Source organism: Sphaerodactylus townsendi, linkage group LG09 (genome assembly GCF_021028975.2).
Source record: "Sphaerodactylus townsendi isolate TG3544 linkage group LG09, MPM_Stown_v2.3, whole genome shotgun sequence".
NCBI lineage: Eukaryota > Metazoa > Chordata > Lepidosauria > Squamata > Sphaerodactylidae > Sphaerodactylus > Sphaerodactylus townsendi.
Window position 1 is genome coordinate 42651977 of NC_059433.1, and position 16093 is coordinate 42668069.

The following is a 16093-nucleotide window of genomic DNA, read 5'->3' on the forward strand; positions in this document are numbered from 1 at the left end:
TATAGCCAATCTTTTCAGCTTCAAAAGAGACATTACACTGCCCATTTTGTTCCTCTTGCAGGATGAAATAATATGTTATTGTACTGTAAAAGGTTTCCATGGCCGGAACCACTGAAGATGCCAGCCACAGATGCAGGTGAAACGTCAGGAGAAAATGCTACTAGAACACGGCCATACAGCCCGGAAACCACACAAATCCCAATATGTTATTGAATTATAAAAATATATGTAATAGCTAATGTTATTTCAATTATAAAAAAAGCTACAGACAGAATAATCAAATAGTACTACCTTGATCACTAAAGACCTTTTCCACACAAGTCATGTAGAATGTTTCCAGAACATTTTTGGTCCGCCCCTTTACCACAATGCTTGTCCATCCTCACCTCCTGCAAATGTTTCATGGCCACCATAATGGCTTTTTTTGGTTGGTTCATAGAGACAGTGCTTTGTAGAACCATTGATTCAATGCTTAGGAGATCTGTTTAATTGCTGCTTCATTGAGTCACCAAAACAGCAAAAAACCCACACGAAATGACTAAAATGAAGAGGTGAGGTGGAAATTAGGTGAGGGACATGAAAGAAAAAGGCAGACAAGGTACCAATGACACAGGGTCATGGAAAATGGTAAAGCTGTTTGGCGGGAAAAATAAAGTGTTTCAAGTAAGACTACACTGTAAGGGAAGCTAGCTTGGAATCTTTCAGCAGATGTTGTTTTTCCATCTGATGAAAACTTAACTCACACAACAAAATTCTTTAATCAATATTTTCAAAATGTTCTTGAAAATTAAATATATAAAATATCAGTTCAAAATCTATTTTGACTTACCCTACTGATTGTTGTTGAATCCCCTTATCTAAGGAAAAACAGGGTCTAATTTTTTTTGAACAAACAAGTAAATGCTTAAAGGAAAGATTTTAATTTAAAGGAGACAATAGAAAATGGAAGGTGGTTGAGAATTGTTTTGTTGTTAGCAGTGAAGGGGCTTGGTATCAATTTAGCTTAGCTGGTGTTGATTGTATTAAGCTTGTTCTAGAGGACTAAGAAATTTAACTCTTGGAGAAGCTTGGGTGGATAGATTTTACTTTAAAGTCAGGGATTTTGTTTGTTTGTTTGTTTGTTTGTTTGTTTGCTCCTTGACATTTTGGATATTGTATTACTTAGTTTAATAGTTTGAGCCATTAGAATCTTTTCCTAAATGATTCCTTGAACAATGGGCTTTTTGTGTAGACAACCCTGTATGCATATACTCTACATCTGTAATATGCTGTACTTCGTATGTTGTGGATTGATTTTGAAAGGTTGAGCCATGCAGCACGTGCCATGGCCTACATGAAACATTTCTACATGGGGCTGTATTCTTAGATTTAGAAACTCCAGTGTCTACAATCATGTTACACAGCTTGGAATCTGGCTTCAGTTCTTGGTTTATTAGTCTGTTGGAATGCTCCTCAGAAGCTCTTTTGCAGATACGTGATCAACAGATATCAGCACAATATTATTTAGCTAGTTCAGGGTGCCAAAAGACATTTTCAAAGAACACCAGGCAAAAACCTTTAATCAGCTCTAGAGTTTTGCTGTTTTGCTATAGCAGAGGTATGTTTGAAAATACGTACTCCTATTTTATCATTTAAAATAAGAGACATCTGGGAATTCCCATTCTGAATTCTGTTGTCTCTCTTGTCAGGCTTTATCAATACAGAATCCTTCATTTGTGACCTAATGACTCTGCAGCATTGAGATCAACATATGGGGACGTGGAAGAATAATAGGCTGCCACTAAAACTGGAATATGGCAGAAACCCACGTTTAGATGGGTTTTGACTTTTCCAAACCCATCTGAAAATGCCCATTTCCTGAAAAAGGTGCATCAGGTGGTGCTTTGAAAATGTCTTCTGAGTTAGTACCAGGGGGCATGTCAGTGACTATTATTTAGGCTGAGACTTCTAGATGACATGAAATTAGCCTAAAATTAGCTCCATGTTAAATTGGGATGACTGATTTTGTGATTTTTTCAAAGTCTTTGTACTCAGATGACATACAAACCCAGTCCTGAAAAATGATCAATGTATGCAAAACAGTCAGTACCCTTAGAATTCATCAGCACTGTAACCTCCTAAAGGATTAACCTCCTTTAACAGCAGAAAAATATTATATTAGTCTGTTCAGTTACATTCATGAGATAAAGTGTCAAAAACTGCAGTCTAGTCCTCTCAGTAGACTCTTAGATCAATGTGGATGCTCATGTATAGATACGTAGGGATTCTTCAATGAATTAACTGCAAGGTTTTTAAAACATTTTGTAGCTTCATTTGTTTTTGGGTAAGACAATACCACATTAAAATGTATTCTTAATATTTTTATTTCCCTTACGGAAAGGGATTAAGTGCATTGCAAGATGGACCGACATGGTTATGTGTATAGGGAGAAAGCAGACTTCAATCAAAGCTGAATTAATTTGCAATTGTGGGGAGATTATTTTTCTATCTTTGCTTTCAGCTTGCTCTATTTATAGGGCTATATATCAGCCTATTTTCACCAGGGGAGTTTGTTTACTTGCAAACAATTTAAGGACCTTCTAAAACAGTCTGACTAGTCTGTTGGAACTGCTTCAAACCACAAAAATATATCCCACTATTAAATGGATAATAATTACTGTGAGTGCCCTCATCATACAGTTTATTGGAGGCTGAATCATGAACCACCTCTATAGAATGGGGGGTGGGGGTTGTAATCCATTAATATTGGCATCACTGACCTTGAATGCCTGCCAGCCAGACTTTGAAAAACATTCCAGATCAGGAACGGGGAACTTGGGTAAACATATTGTTTCCTTGGCTTCCATTAAGGATCAGACTAGGAATTGGTTGTTGACTTTTCTCTAGCTTTCCAACCATTTTGAATTAGCCATCACAATGAACTGAATGGCAAGGTCACCTGGACACCTGAGGGCTGGGATGGTTATAGTCCTCCACTGGAAATTTTAATTGAATTACTACATACCCTAAATGAAGCTGAGACTCCATTTTTAAGCCGTTCTCTATGTCCTGGCTTTATCATGAGGGTTGTGGCCAAAACCAGCAATGGGCTAAAACAAACAAATCAGCCATGGAACTGCACATTTAACCCATGTAATACCTTGTGATCCCCACCCCACCCCCTCCACTGGGACTCTTCTTGCTAATCTACCTACAATCAGACTTTTCAAGGGTCCTTTGAATACTCAAACTGTTCTGAATCATTCCTACGGTGCAATCCTTCAATGGCCTTAGCAGGGTATACATTTGCTTAAGATAACACTACTAATAACCAACTATTAAACATGCATTCATCTCTCAGTAATAGAGATTCCAGGCAAATATATCTTCCTTTTTTCCATGTATGCATCTCTTTCTCTCTCTGTGTGTGATTATATATATATATACAAACACACACACACCCCACACACATCCAGCACTGAGTTCATTTAAAGTTAACTTCTCATTCTACAATAAAGCTAAAAATAGGAATTTTACACTTAGAATGCTTTGAGCTTTCTACTGTTTATTCTATTTTTAGAAGCTTTTCATCTATAGGAAAATATATTTTTGATCTTTTATTATGTAAGTGCTGTACTGCTCAGTTACACTATTAAAGGCTGTTTATAGCTTTAAAGGAGACCAATATTTTCTTAGCTGTTTTAGCACTATAAACTCTTTTTCAACTACTGTGCTAAAGTATTAGAAATTCAGATTTAGGGTGATGTATAAAAACTTGTTTAGTTCTTTAATTGCTGCCTCAAAGTCATGTACCTGCAAACCCTCCTTGTGCCAACAGTCATTCATGTTCTCTGCCTTTTTATTCTTTCACTTCTTTTATTAGAATGAGTAAATATTGATACAGCACATTGGAATTATCTTTCCTGTAAAGAAGGATTTGTCAAGAAATGGGATTTCAACACCCTAGACATTAGTTAAACCAAAACTTCTAATGTTGGTTGTTTGTATGCCAAAGGGCATGAAACTTCAAGACTACAATCCTGTAGGTGGTTAGGCTGAAATCCATGCGAACAATGAAATCAATGGGATTTAAACTTCGTTGAGCAGAACTGTAGCCCATAAGGCATACTACATGTAATTAGAAGCTGTACTGCATGCTGCACACTTCTGGGCAAATGGAACATCTATTATTTTGGAAAATGAGCCACATTTCTAGAAAACTTTTGATTTGGAGAAAGACTTTTTATTGTGATCATACATTACCCACCATTCATTCTGAACTCTCCATACTTTGGTAAATTAAGGCCCATTATATGTGGAACGCTTACCTCGAAACTCTTAGCTGCATAATGGAGCTGTTTCTCTGTTTACGCATGAGGAGGCAGTCCAGTGCCTGCTCTGCAGCTGCTTACTGAGGCCTCTTCTTGGATCTCTTCACTGAAGCCATCACTTCCCTCTTAAAGGCACAGATCTCATTGCACCTGGTAGCTACAAGGGAGGACTTTGTTAAAGCCCTTTGAATTGCAGTTACATTGATATAACTGTCCAAAAATTACTCCCTCCCTAAGAAAGAGACAAAGCAATTCCCCTGACCACATGCTGCTAAAGAAGGGGACACTGTCTTAAGCACAACATTTTCAATCCCCCCACCCATTTGTTCACACTGCCTTAACAGACCAGGTGATCGGGAGCAACACCGCAGAAGGCCATTGCTTTCACTTCCTGCATGTGAGCTCCCAAAGGCACCTGGTGGGCCACTGCGAGTAGCAGAGAGCTGGACTAGATGGACTTTGGTCTGATCCAGCTGGCTTGTTCTTATGTTCTTATGATCTCCTCAAAATGCTTCCTGGCCACCATTTTGTGATTCTTCCATTTTATTTTGACTTTGTCATGAATTCGTAGCTTCAGTGCGTCAAAGCCTCATGCTGAGAGTCTCCTTGGGTTGTGTTTTTGTAGCTTTGAAGATATCACCCTCCAAAATTAGAAAAAAGTCCTGACAAAAATAAACAGGCAAGACAACTGAGCGACCTCAGAAAATGGTGCCATAGAAGAAGTCTGGGAACTGCAGAGAGGTGTGGGAAAATTTTTAAAGACATATGCACAGCAAGTGAAAACATTTTGAAAACATTTTCAGAAAAAGAATCACTCAAGTCCAGAATGCATGTAAAATGTTTTGAAGCTGGAAATAAAATTTGGTCTAAAAACCATGTGGAACTCCTCAGAGGAAATTTCCTGCCTCAAAACATTTTATTTTGGTTCTGACAAAAGGGCCTTTGTATGGCAAAAATATCTGAATGATTAAATGTAGTCACCATGCTTTTATTTACACTGAAGCACAAACCCATGGGCTTTCCCCCCTTAGGGAGGGTCTAAGGGAGGGTCTAAGAATTCTTATCCACTTTATTGTTAGGTAGCTGGCACAGAAGGAGGCTGTACACAAGGAGGTGGAAGATTTGCCCACAGGAAAATGCAGTGGTGCAATATAGTTGGGCTATGTAGCCAGGATGAGAGAGGTCAAAGAAGGGTCTTAATGTAGAACCTCCACAGTGTCATTTTTTGGACTGGTATTTAATTGTGTTTTGGGGGAAAAGGGGAGTTTAAATTTTAATTAATCTAGTTCAGTGGCTTTACTAGGATAAGGGAGTTACTATTATTATTCAGCACCATCACCATTTTCAAAATGCCTGTGTTCCACTTGATAATCTACTCTGTTCTCTATATGCACATCTTACTAGTTTGAATTTATTTTCATCTCCTATCTGGGGATCTTTTCCTTGTACCATATGCTCGTTTTCATTTGTGAAGCAGAATCCTAAATATTACTACAGTGCCAATTTATCTTAAACTTTCATACTAATTACCATATGGCGCTATCAGAGTCAAACAACATCACAGACTAACTACTGATCAATGGAGAAAAAAACTTTTCAGATGATTCATATCACAGGCATAAAGATCTCTAACATGCGGCACTCAACTGCATTCAAGGGTCACAAAGAACGCTATTTTGAATGGGTATTCATTTAATTATAGTTCTTGAATTAGGAGCTGTTTATATACACACCAACAAAAGATATGTATTGGGAGAGGTAAGGAGATGTGTGCTGCTCCAAAGGGATGGAGTTATTTAGATATTGCAAATATGTATGTGTTAGCAGTAGACAAGGTAAGAAAAACTATCCCTTTAAGATGAGACTTGCAGTTCTTAGCCACTAGGGTCACATGATTTAGCATTTGAGACATGACTGGACAGATTAGCTTCCTTCTGGGCACCACTTTTCAGCCTGGGAAAGTTTTCTGATAGTTTGTTCAGGCCAGAGATGAAGGCAAGCGAGACCATTCTCTTTTTCAAATGCATAAAAGAATGAATTCTGCACAGATTTGACAGCTCAGAGGTAGTTTCTGCACAACAGATTTATAACAAGTTGCAATCATTATAAGTGAATTTGTTTTCCATTTATAAAAAGGGGAAATGAGTTCATTTATAATGATTGCAACTCTACAAATCTGCTGTGCGGAATAAGTTGGAAAGACAGAATATTGCATGCATAAGTCTCCAATAAACTCTGAACTAAATACATGTAGAATACTTAATGCTGATACAACTCAGAGAGAAATGTTGAGCAGTCCTTTCTCAAACGAGCATAAAATGGCCTAGTTAAGCTCAATCAGTTCAGTGGGGCAACTGAACATGGGGCAACTGAACATGTGTTTCAATCTAATCATATCAATAGGACTTCAAAGTGTTTAACTTTGGCTGGGCTTCAAACATATTGCAAGATACCTGTTTTTGTGCTACATTAACCAGGTATTCAGCGGATAGGTCAACTGTTGTACGTTTGTTTCAACACTGGGTTGGATCCAGCCTAAATTGGCAATTTCTCCTGATTCCCTCTTCCCATACAGGCCCTCATCATGTCATTCCTCAGACTCTGCTATCCCGCAAGAGCAGCATTTCATGGAGATCATGGGCTGTAGTGGAAAGGGGCTGGGAAAGTTCCATTCCGCCACTGAAAAATCTAGTCTCAATCCGACTCCGTATTTATCTCTTTGTAGGTAGTTACCCTCAACTTCATACCTTTCAGGAAGCAATCTTTCCTTAATTGCCCACCAGAACCATGAAACTGCAAGAAAAAAATTATTTAAGAGTTCTAAATGTTCTTAAATAGTTGCAAGTCAGATACAAATCAAGTTTACACCCTCTAAAATCTGGGCAGCTGCTCATTTTTGAGGTATTGCATTAGCACAAAATTCTTACAAAATATTCCCTGTTCTTTATCATTACATCTGATATATGGAAACTGCTGACTTCACAGTTTTAAAGGCACATTTGGAAGATACAAAAATTCCTGTTTCTGAAATGAAGATCTTTTTAATAGCCACCAAAATATTATCATTAAGTTTGATCCTTCTAGCTGCTAGCATCACTCCAAAGCACCTACCGGTTATTCATAAAAGAAAGCAAAAACACGAAAAGATTGTTTCCAAGAACAAGAAATATTTCCAAACCTATCAGTTTTAAAAATGTTCAGAAATGTTGTTAAATTGTGAAGATTCATCAGATTTGATTTGAGTTTTCTTAGATGACTGGAGAAGGCAATGGCAAACCATTTCATAAACAAAGTCTGTCCAGTAAATGTTGCAATGGGATGTTACCCTGTGGGTCAATAATGACCTGGTGCATGCTACCTTTACCTTTTCCTAAGATCAGATCACAAATCTGCCCATTATTTTCCATGCTGAAAAATAGCAGGTTTTATGGAGCAGATGTTTGTCACCAAATTGTATCTATATATCAGGGATCCAACTTCACCCTCTTTTCTAAAGATTTCCCAAATTACAAGAGTATTAGACATACAGGTCTAATTTTACAGCTTCTTGAATAAGGTTCTTCCAACATAATGAAAAAAATGCAAAAATGGTTGCCTGTTTTCTGAAATGGCTTTACAAATTTTTAGTACAAGTAAAAATAGTCCTTCCAGAGTATCTGTCTAGGTATATACAGAGGAAAGAGAGTTTCCTGCAGAGGAAAGAGAGTTTACCTATCCAAACCTAAGCAAAAAAAAAAGACATTACTCCAAGTCACCAATTAATCTGCAAAAAGGCAGAAAACAATAAGTGAAGGCAACTAGAAAAGCCAACAAATGAAGAAAAAACCCAAGTATAAGAAACAAAGGCCCCTTCCACACGGGCGGAATATGGCGCCCTCGGGATGGCAAAAACGCCGTCCCCAGGGAGCCATTCACACAGGGGGGGGCGACAGCCAAGCAGTCAGCTACGCTCTTTGTTCGCTTCGATCGGGCGCTGAAGTCGCTTATTTTCTGACCTCGGGCTGGGGAAGTTTGCGGTTTTCGGAAAACGGTGGCCTGGAGCACGGGTAGTTCAGTAGCCCGTTCACCTGCCATGTCCATACAACCAAGCGCGTCGCCGAGGCCTGGGACACGCCCCCTGCCCTGTGACGCCAGAGCAGTCGCGCAGGGCAGGGGGGCGTGTCCCCAGGCCTCGGCAACGCACCGGATGGCCACGGACACAGCAGGTTGGCCGGGCGACGGCGCTCCGCGGTGCCGTCTTCCTGACTATTTCTGGGACTGTTCGTGCGAATGGTCCCAGGGAAGTTGGGTCGGCGTGGAATACGCCGACCCAAGCCCGATCGTCGCCGTGCGGAAACGGCCCAACTCTTCAGAAGCACAAAAAATGAAAGGCATAAGATCAAGCCAAAGCAAACATTAAACCAGACAGAATCCAAAACAGTTAAAATAATACCTCACCCAATGCTTCTGCCTGTGGTGTAGTGGTTAAGAGCAGGTGCATTCTAATCTGGAGGAACTGGGTTTGATTCCCCGCTCTGCTGCTTGAGCTGTGGAGGCTTATCTGGGGAATTCAGATTTTGGTCCCGTGGCCTTTGCACGGAAGCAATTCAACATGGGATTTGGGGAAAAGATCAACATTTTAGCGGTTTTGGAAAAACCCAGGATGAGGGAAATATCACGGGACAAACCCGCTGTAGGATTGGGAACTGTGCGAACCTCTTGGCCAAACCAGGATATTTTTTCTGCTCAACTCGGGACACTTGGACCGTGCGGAAACATCCCAGATCTCCAATGTGTACTTGGTTAATTAGAAGTGTGTGTGTGTGTGTGCGCGCGCGCAGGGGGAAGTTTAAGGTTTCCAAAAAGCTTTCAGTAAAATGTTCTTGTCCTTTTGAGGATTAATGTGTAAAAGTGGGTGGGTGAAGCTTTTCATGGCATGGAGGTCCCTGGCAAATAACTAATTAAACCTCTACTAAAGGGATTTTTTTTCTCAAGGCAGTTGACCCCACTTTCCAAAAACTTCAAAGTAACAGCCAAGAAAACTGAGTCGGGGAAGAATTACACAGACTAACACTTTTTACCTGATGTCTATTTATACTGTAACAGAAAACTTTCATGAAGGACAGTTATACAAGGACACTACTATGAGACAGAGCCTCTTATGATATCTGTTGGTGCCCAAAGGTATAGAAAACAAGCATTTGATTTTTGGAGTTAAAGCTGAACTTTGATTGATAGAAGTAGCCTCTCTTGATAGCAATAGCTCCTTGGCTTATCTCTTCTATGCACAAGGGAGACACAGAAAGGTGTGATGCACCAACCCTGGTGAAATGAATGGGAATGAGTGAGAGTGCAAAGTAGGGCTTGTGTCCTTGATCCTCTGTTAATGCATCATGCAGTTCAAATTGTAGAGAAGTGTGGGGCGGTTATGTGAAAGGAGCGCAGTTGTTCCAATAGTAACATTATCTGCATCATTATCATACACTTGTTATTGAAGAATGACCTCACTTCTCAAATAACCAAGTGTGAATGTCACCTATTAGTGGCCAAATCTCTGAGCTAACTTTTTTTCTCAAGGTTTTGCAATACTAGGCGTGTATGTTTCAGAATATTTACTAGTCTTTATTATGCACATTTGGAAGACTACCCTCAGTGGCTGTAAACTTTACTCATTAATTCCTGCTATTATGTAATGTTTAGATAGCTTGCATTTCTGAGATCACAAATATTGGAAAATTAATTGTATTGATTAATGTATAATGTAATACCTAGTATCCAATACAAAACATGTCATCAAATAAATACATTTGTGACTAGAACATTCCTTCTTCCTAGAAAACCACTTCAGTTTCTTGTTAACATTTTTAGTAGCGATTGCTCTTGGTACAAAATAGTTAACCGGAATTAAAAGTTTCAGAAACATCACAAAGTACATTCATAACACACATAGTAAGTTCAATATATATTATTGCAGTCTGACACATAGAAAAGGCTATCCTGAAAAGGGTTATTGGCCCTACATTAATCTGCTTACAACTAAATACAAATAAATATTTAATCAGTGCTTTCTCCCAAAAAAGATACTTTCAACATTCCTGACACATACATTTCTTGAGAAATTATTTCAATGCATACTTAATACCAAGTCAATGTACTTGCTTTCAGAAAAGCTTATTGTAATTGTCTTTAATCTTCAAAATCCTCATTTTTGCAGTGTGAAAACCACTGATCAGAAAATTTCAGTGGCATGATGGAGGCAGAGCTGCAGGGTCTTTTGCAGATATATTGAAAGTTTAGAGATGCTCGTTTCTATCTTTTAGGTAGCTGAAGAGTGCACTCAGTCCTCCCTCTACCATCTCTGGCAGAGGTTTGGACAAAGGGTTGTGTGAAATATGAAGACCTTTATCCACTGGATTCCAAGCAATTTTAGGCAGTCGCTGAAGCTGGTAAAGTTCATCTGGAAGACTTTGAATAGAATTGTAATCAACGTTTAGAAGTTCAAGAGAAATGACAGAGCAGATAGCTCTTGGCAAAGCACGAAGGTGATTATAGTCAGCAATCAAAATCTGCAAGTTCACTAAAAATTGGATACTCTCTCCAATGTTTTCAAGTTTGTTGCAGCCCACATGTAAAAAATCTAAATTTCTCAATGCAAAAACACTCAGGGGAATGTAAATGAATTGATTGTTGCTAAGATTAAGTTTTCTTAGGCTCATGAGTTCTGTGATGCTGGAAGGGAGATGGGAGATGCGGTTGTGCGAGAAGCTCAACACTTCCAACTTCCTGCAGTGTCCAAGCTCTGCTGGTATCTCAGTCAAGCAATTCATGTTGACAAATAAAACCTTCAGGTGCCTGAGCAGTCCAATCTCCTTAGGCAGAGACCTCAAACGATTTCCACACAGATTCAGCACGGCCAGTCTGTCAAGTTTTCCCAGAGCTGAAGGAAGGGTCACCAACTGGTTGTGTGAGAGGTTTAATTTCTGGACTTCTGGAAGTCCCCATAAAAAATCAGGCACTCTTGTCATTCCCTTCATGATGAGGGTCAAATTGACATACTGTAGTCCACGCTTCAATAAAGCTCTTGGGTCTTTTCCAGGGAGAAGAGCCTCTTCCCACGGAGGCAATTTCTGACTTCTTTTCAGCAGCATTGGACTTTTCTCCCCCTGGTCCTTAGAGCTGTTTCCTCCCATACAGTTTCAGCTTTGCAGTTTCTGATGGCTGGAAGTTTTGTTTCCTGGCCTTCCAAAACTATTATCTGACAAAAGATTTCAGCTTTCAGAAGACTCATAGATCAAAACCATCTCAAAGAGATGTGCAAAGGCTTTGAAGAACACCTTTCTCCCTTGCACCTTCACTAAACAGCCGCTGCAGTTGCTAAGAGAAAGTTTCAGTTATCCAGGATGGGGTTTCAAGATGTTTTCCTTGGTGTTACATGCTGTAACGACACACTTGCTACTGGCACTTCTGAGCAAACCTGTTCCATTCAAGCTGAATGCTATAAAGCAGCTGTCACTGTCATTTTGTCTGGGCTTTATTGGATAGATGCACATCCTCATTGCAAAGAGGTCACTGCAATGCCATATATAACTTTACCATGTCAGCTTTCTTGGATATCTGGTGCATGAGGTAGCAGCAAGACAATTAGGAAGAGTAACTATAAAAAAACATGGAGGAGGTGGCCCCCTCCCACTTCCAGCACTGTTTATTCATCTGAGGATCAACTTTCATATTCAATGTGTGCAGCCCTAATTTATAAAGAGATTTAATTATTCACATAAACTTTATTGAAGAACAACATGAAAAAGTTATGAATTTATTTTGCAAAGGTAGGGTTTCAACAACGAACATGATGTAGCCCTCTCTTTATCCTTTGTTCACCTAAATTAAAAGGAACTGATGTATAAGTTTGTGTAAAGCAAAGGTTGTTAATAGGGAGGCAGTGGTTAGAGTGCTGGACTAGGATCCAAGAGACCCAAGTTCAAACCCCATGGAAATTTGTTGAGCAGTGGCCAGTGGCTCAGTCTAACCCTCCTCACAGGACAGTTGTTTTGTGGATTAAAATAAAGAAGCAGAGGATATTATAAATTACTTCGGATGCCCATTGAGAGAAAAAGAGAGTGTCAAAAATAAATAAATAAATAAATAAATAAATAAGTTCGTTCCGTATTGACACTGTGAGCAAATCCCCACTGAGAAATTAAATCCAGATACAATCAGGTTTCAAAAGAAACGGCACCTTTTCATCATGGTTTCACCCTCCCCACTGCAGCGCGTGTGTGATGAGGACATCTATGTCTATCACGCTTTCAAACTGTGCAGCACTCCCCACGATCGTGCGATCAAACGCGCAATCTGCTCAGTGGCTCTTTCTCCCTCATCCTGATTGGCTGTTGTGCTGTGTTGGGGTGGGAATTTTTAAAACTTTTTTTTGCGCAGCTACGTCACCACACACATGGGTAGATAAGACGGTAGCTGTTTTTCGCGCTAAGTTTTGTTTATGTGCGGCTTCAGAATTCCTTACCCACGCAGCTGCACTGGCACAAAAGTCTACTTTTAGTTAACAGTTGGCACAGAAATCACGTTCCACGCAGTCACGTTTCCATGTAGCCTCCGCTGGCGCGAAACAAAGAAAAGGCTGCACACTCTGATTGGCTGGAAGGCTCTGCGTCACTGCCAACGGCGGGAAATTAAATCTAGATTGAAACCCCGATCCTCCCCACTGATCTGGATTTGGTGCATGTTTTTTTAAAAAGGTGCACTTTCATGCAGGTTCTTAAAAAACACATGATAAGGGGGAGCGGGAGCACCAGAACCGGGATGGATCTGTGTTCGGAGATCAGGCAGTGGTGAGTTCTTCCTGAAACCTGGATATTTTGTGTATCGCGCAATTAAATTGACCGTGAAGATTTGACCTGTAATGAGCACTTCTAGCTAGACCTAAATTTTATTTGGGCTTGGATAATATGGCAGATCCCCCCCCCCAATTCTAATTAATTATTTTTGAACCAGAAAAGTCCTAAATTTCAGTTTGTTACTATTAACCACACACACATGCATGCACCCACACACATCATTAAATGACACTAACAGTGGGTTGCTCGGTACTTCTGAACAGCTCTTAAATCCTTACTGGACAGGAAGCTCAAAATCAGACTGCTCTATATGATGAAAAACAATTAGAACAATACAAAAACTGTTTTAAACCATAAGGGCTACCTTGTTGAGAGACAATGACGTAAGAACTGAAAGAACAGTATGTATTTAGATTACTAAAAGATACCCTTTCTAAGCAGATTAGCATACTGACTTAGTTTCACTGGAGAGGCTTACAGAAAAAGTCATAGATATACAATGTAGTTCACTGCTGCAACTCACATTTATAACTAAGATCCAACCCCAAGTCCCAATTGGTATATACTAGGATGCTTGCGCATGTGAGAAGCCTGTAGTCAGCAATGGCTTACAACTTTTCATCAGTAAAAGCTCAAAGTTGTAACAACAACAGCAATGTTTTGACTAAAATTAGCTTAAAACAATCTTGTATCCAGAAGCTTGTAGGCAGTGACAATTTGCAACTTGTCAGCAGAAGCTCAAAGACATAAGCTTTCTGAGCTATCCAATATAGGTTTGGTTCATTTAGAGAACACTTCTTCAGAATTTCTTTAATGCTCCTGGGTTTAAATACTATCTATAACCTGAATGTTGCCCCAAATGATCTGCCACAGGTCCCATCCAATTAAGATGTACATGAAGCCTTGCTCTGGAGGAGAACAGCTCCTGTTATTGGTGGAAGCCTCGTAGAATCTCACTCAGTATATTTATTTCTTTATTTACATTATTTATAGTCTGCTTTGGCACAGGTACACAAGATGGATTACACATTGTGAATCAGTACAATCAACAAAACCGGACATTCAATAAACAAAACATTAGGATTGTAGATGCCCAGAACCAACTATAAAGAACTGAAGCATAGCATAAGTATTAACGTAACACATTAAGCGATGCAAAAATTATATAAGGGGATCTACTTACAGCAAACTATATACAGTAGTACTGACCACAGTCCCATCATTAATCCAAATAAGTTTGTAAACCATTTTGTACAATGTAATTATTACCTGCGCAGAAAGGTCCTCTTGAATAATTCAGTTTTGCATATATACGATGTGCATGATCCAAATTGCTCTGACTAGATGGTTGCTGAGAAAATCATGGCACACTTGCAATTCTGGATTATGACAAAAAAATTAAATGTATGAGCTCAAATGCATTCATTGCTCATGTCGAACAATGTTAGAATATGGTACTTTTTGTCATATTATATAGGCACTCCCATATGGGGACTTTCTCTGAATGGAATGAAATGAAGGAAATCCCTGATTTAAATGGAACTTCAGCATGATATCATCCTTATTTCATGCTCATTGTGAACATGGCTTGGGTTCCTCCTGGATCTTTCTCCTTTAAACTGGATTAAATGTAGGTTTGTCAGTCTGCAGGTTGGGCCTGGATATCTCCTGGAATTACAACTGATCACCACACTACAGAAATCAATTTCCCTGAAGGAAATGGCTGCTTTGGAGTGTGAGCTCTATGGCATTATGCCCTGCTAAATTCTCCCCCCCCCCCCACATCCCTCTTCCTTAGCCTCCACCCCCAAATCTCCAGTTTCCCAATCTGAATTTGGCAATCGTGGTTAAAGGAAAATCTCAAAGGAGGAACTGTGCAGTGGCTGAGGGTAGTGTGTCCAAGTGGACACTCTACCTACAGACAGTAAAGGGAGTGGGTAGAGCTGCCAGAGAGCCAGCATAGTGGTGGTGGTTAAGAGCAGTGGACTAATCTGGAAAGCTGGGTTTGATTCCCCACTCCTCCACATAAGCCGTGGACTCTTATCTGGTGAACCGGATTTGTCTCCCCACTCCTGAGTGAGCTTAGGCCAGTCACAGTTCACTCTGAACTCTCTCAGTCCCACCTACCTCACAAGGTGTCTGTTGCAGGGATTGGAGTAGAAAAAATGTTTTTAAGCCATCTTGAGACTCCTTATAGGAGAGAAAGGTAGGGTATCAATCCAAACTCTTCTTCTTTAATATAGAGGAACTAAACTAGCATTTCCTACCTTTCCCTTTTAGAACTTTGAAGCATGTCTCAGCTGGGAACTAGGAGAGGAGGGGAAATAGCAGCACCTGGCTGCCAAAGGAGAAAGTGAAATCACTGTCAAGAACACAAGTCAATGGAGGTGGGGAAAGAGCAGGGGAGCAGCAAGGGGCTCTGGGATAGGCCCATGGAGACTATTCCCACTTTCTCCTGTACTGCTTGCAGTTGTATTCAGGGCAAGGTTGCACTTTCATGCCTCAGTTGCAAGGAAGACCCTGGTGGGGTGTGTGTGTAAAATTTGCTGTATTAACAAAGGATCTTAATTGACCCCCCCGCTCCCGCAAGAATAAAACCCCTGACAGGTACGTAAATAAGCATTTTTTTTGGTAACAATGAAATGCCACTGATCTTTCAGGGTCATATTGCAGCACAGCTACAACTTCTGGCCTACAATTCAGTTTCCATTCCATTACTCTCAGCCAAAATGACTTGAGGGGGGAAGGAATGAAAAAAGAAACCAAAAATTAATTGACCAAATAAAATCTCATTGTGGCTGTTATTAAGTTTAAAGCCATTGCATGTTTTGTAAATTGAAAGCACTGAGATTTGATGCTCATTGCTCATCAAAATCTGAAAAGCAGTGCTACAAATCAATCTGACCTGAAGGAAGGAGAGAAGGGTGTGGGTTCAGCAAAATGCATCTCAGA

At 39.9% G+C, this 16093-nt stretch overlaps 1 protein-coding gene across 1 annotated transcript; it reads right to left on the reverse strand.

Moving 5' to 3' along the window:
• Nucleotides 1-9639: 9639 nt before the first annotated feature.
• LRRC30 (leucine rich repeat containing 30) lies at nucleotides 9640-11719 on the reverse strand. The gene has a single exon (XM_048508255.1). The coding sequence runs from the start codon at nucleotides 11477-11479 to the stop codon at nucleotides 10583-10585; it is 897 nt and encodes a 298-aa protein (XP_048364212.1). The 5' UTR covers nucleotides 11480-11719; the 3' UTR covers nucleotides 9640-10582.
• Nucleotides 11720-16093: the final 4374 nt, after the last annotated feature.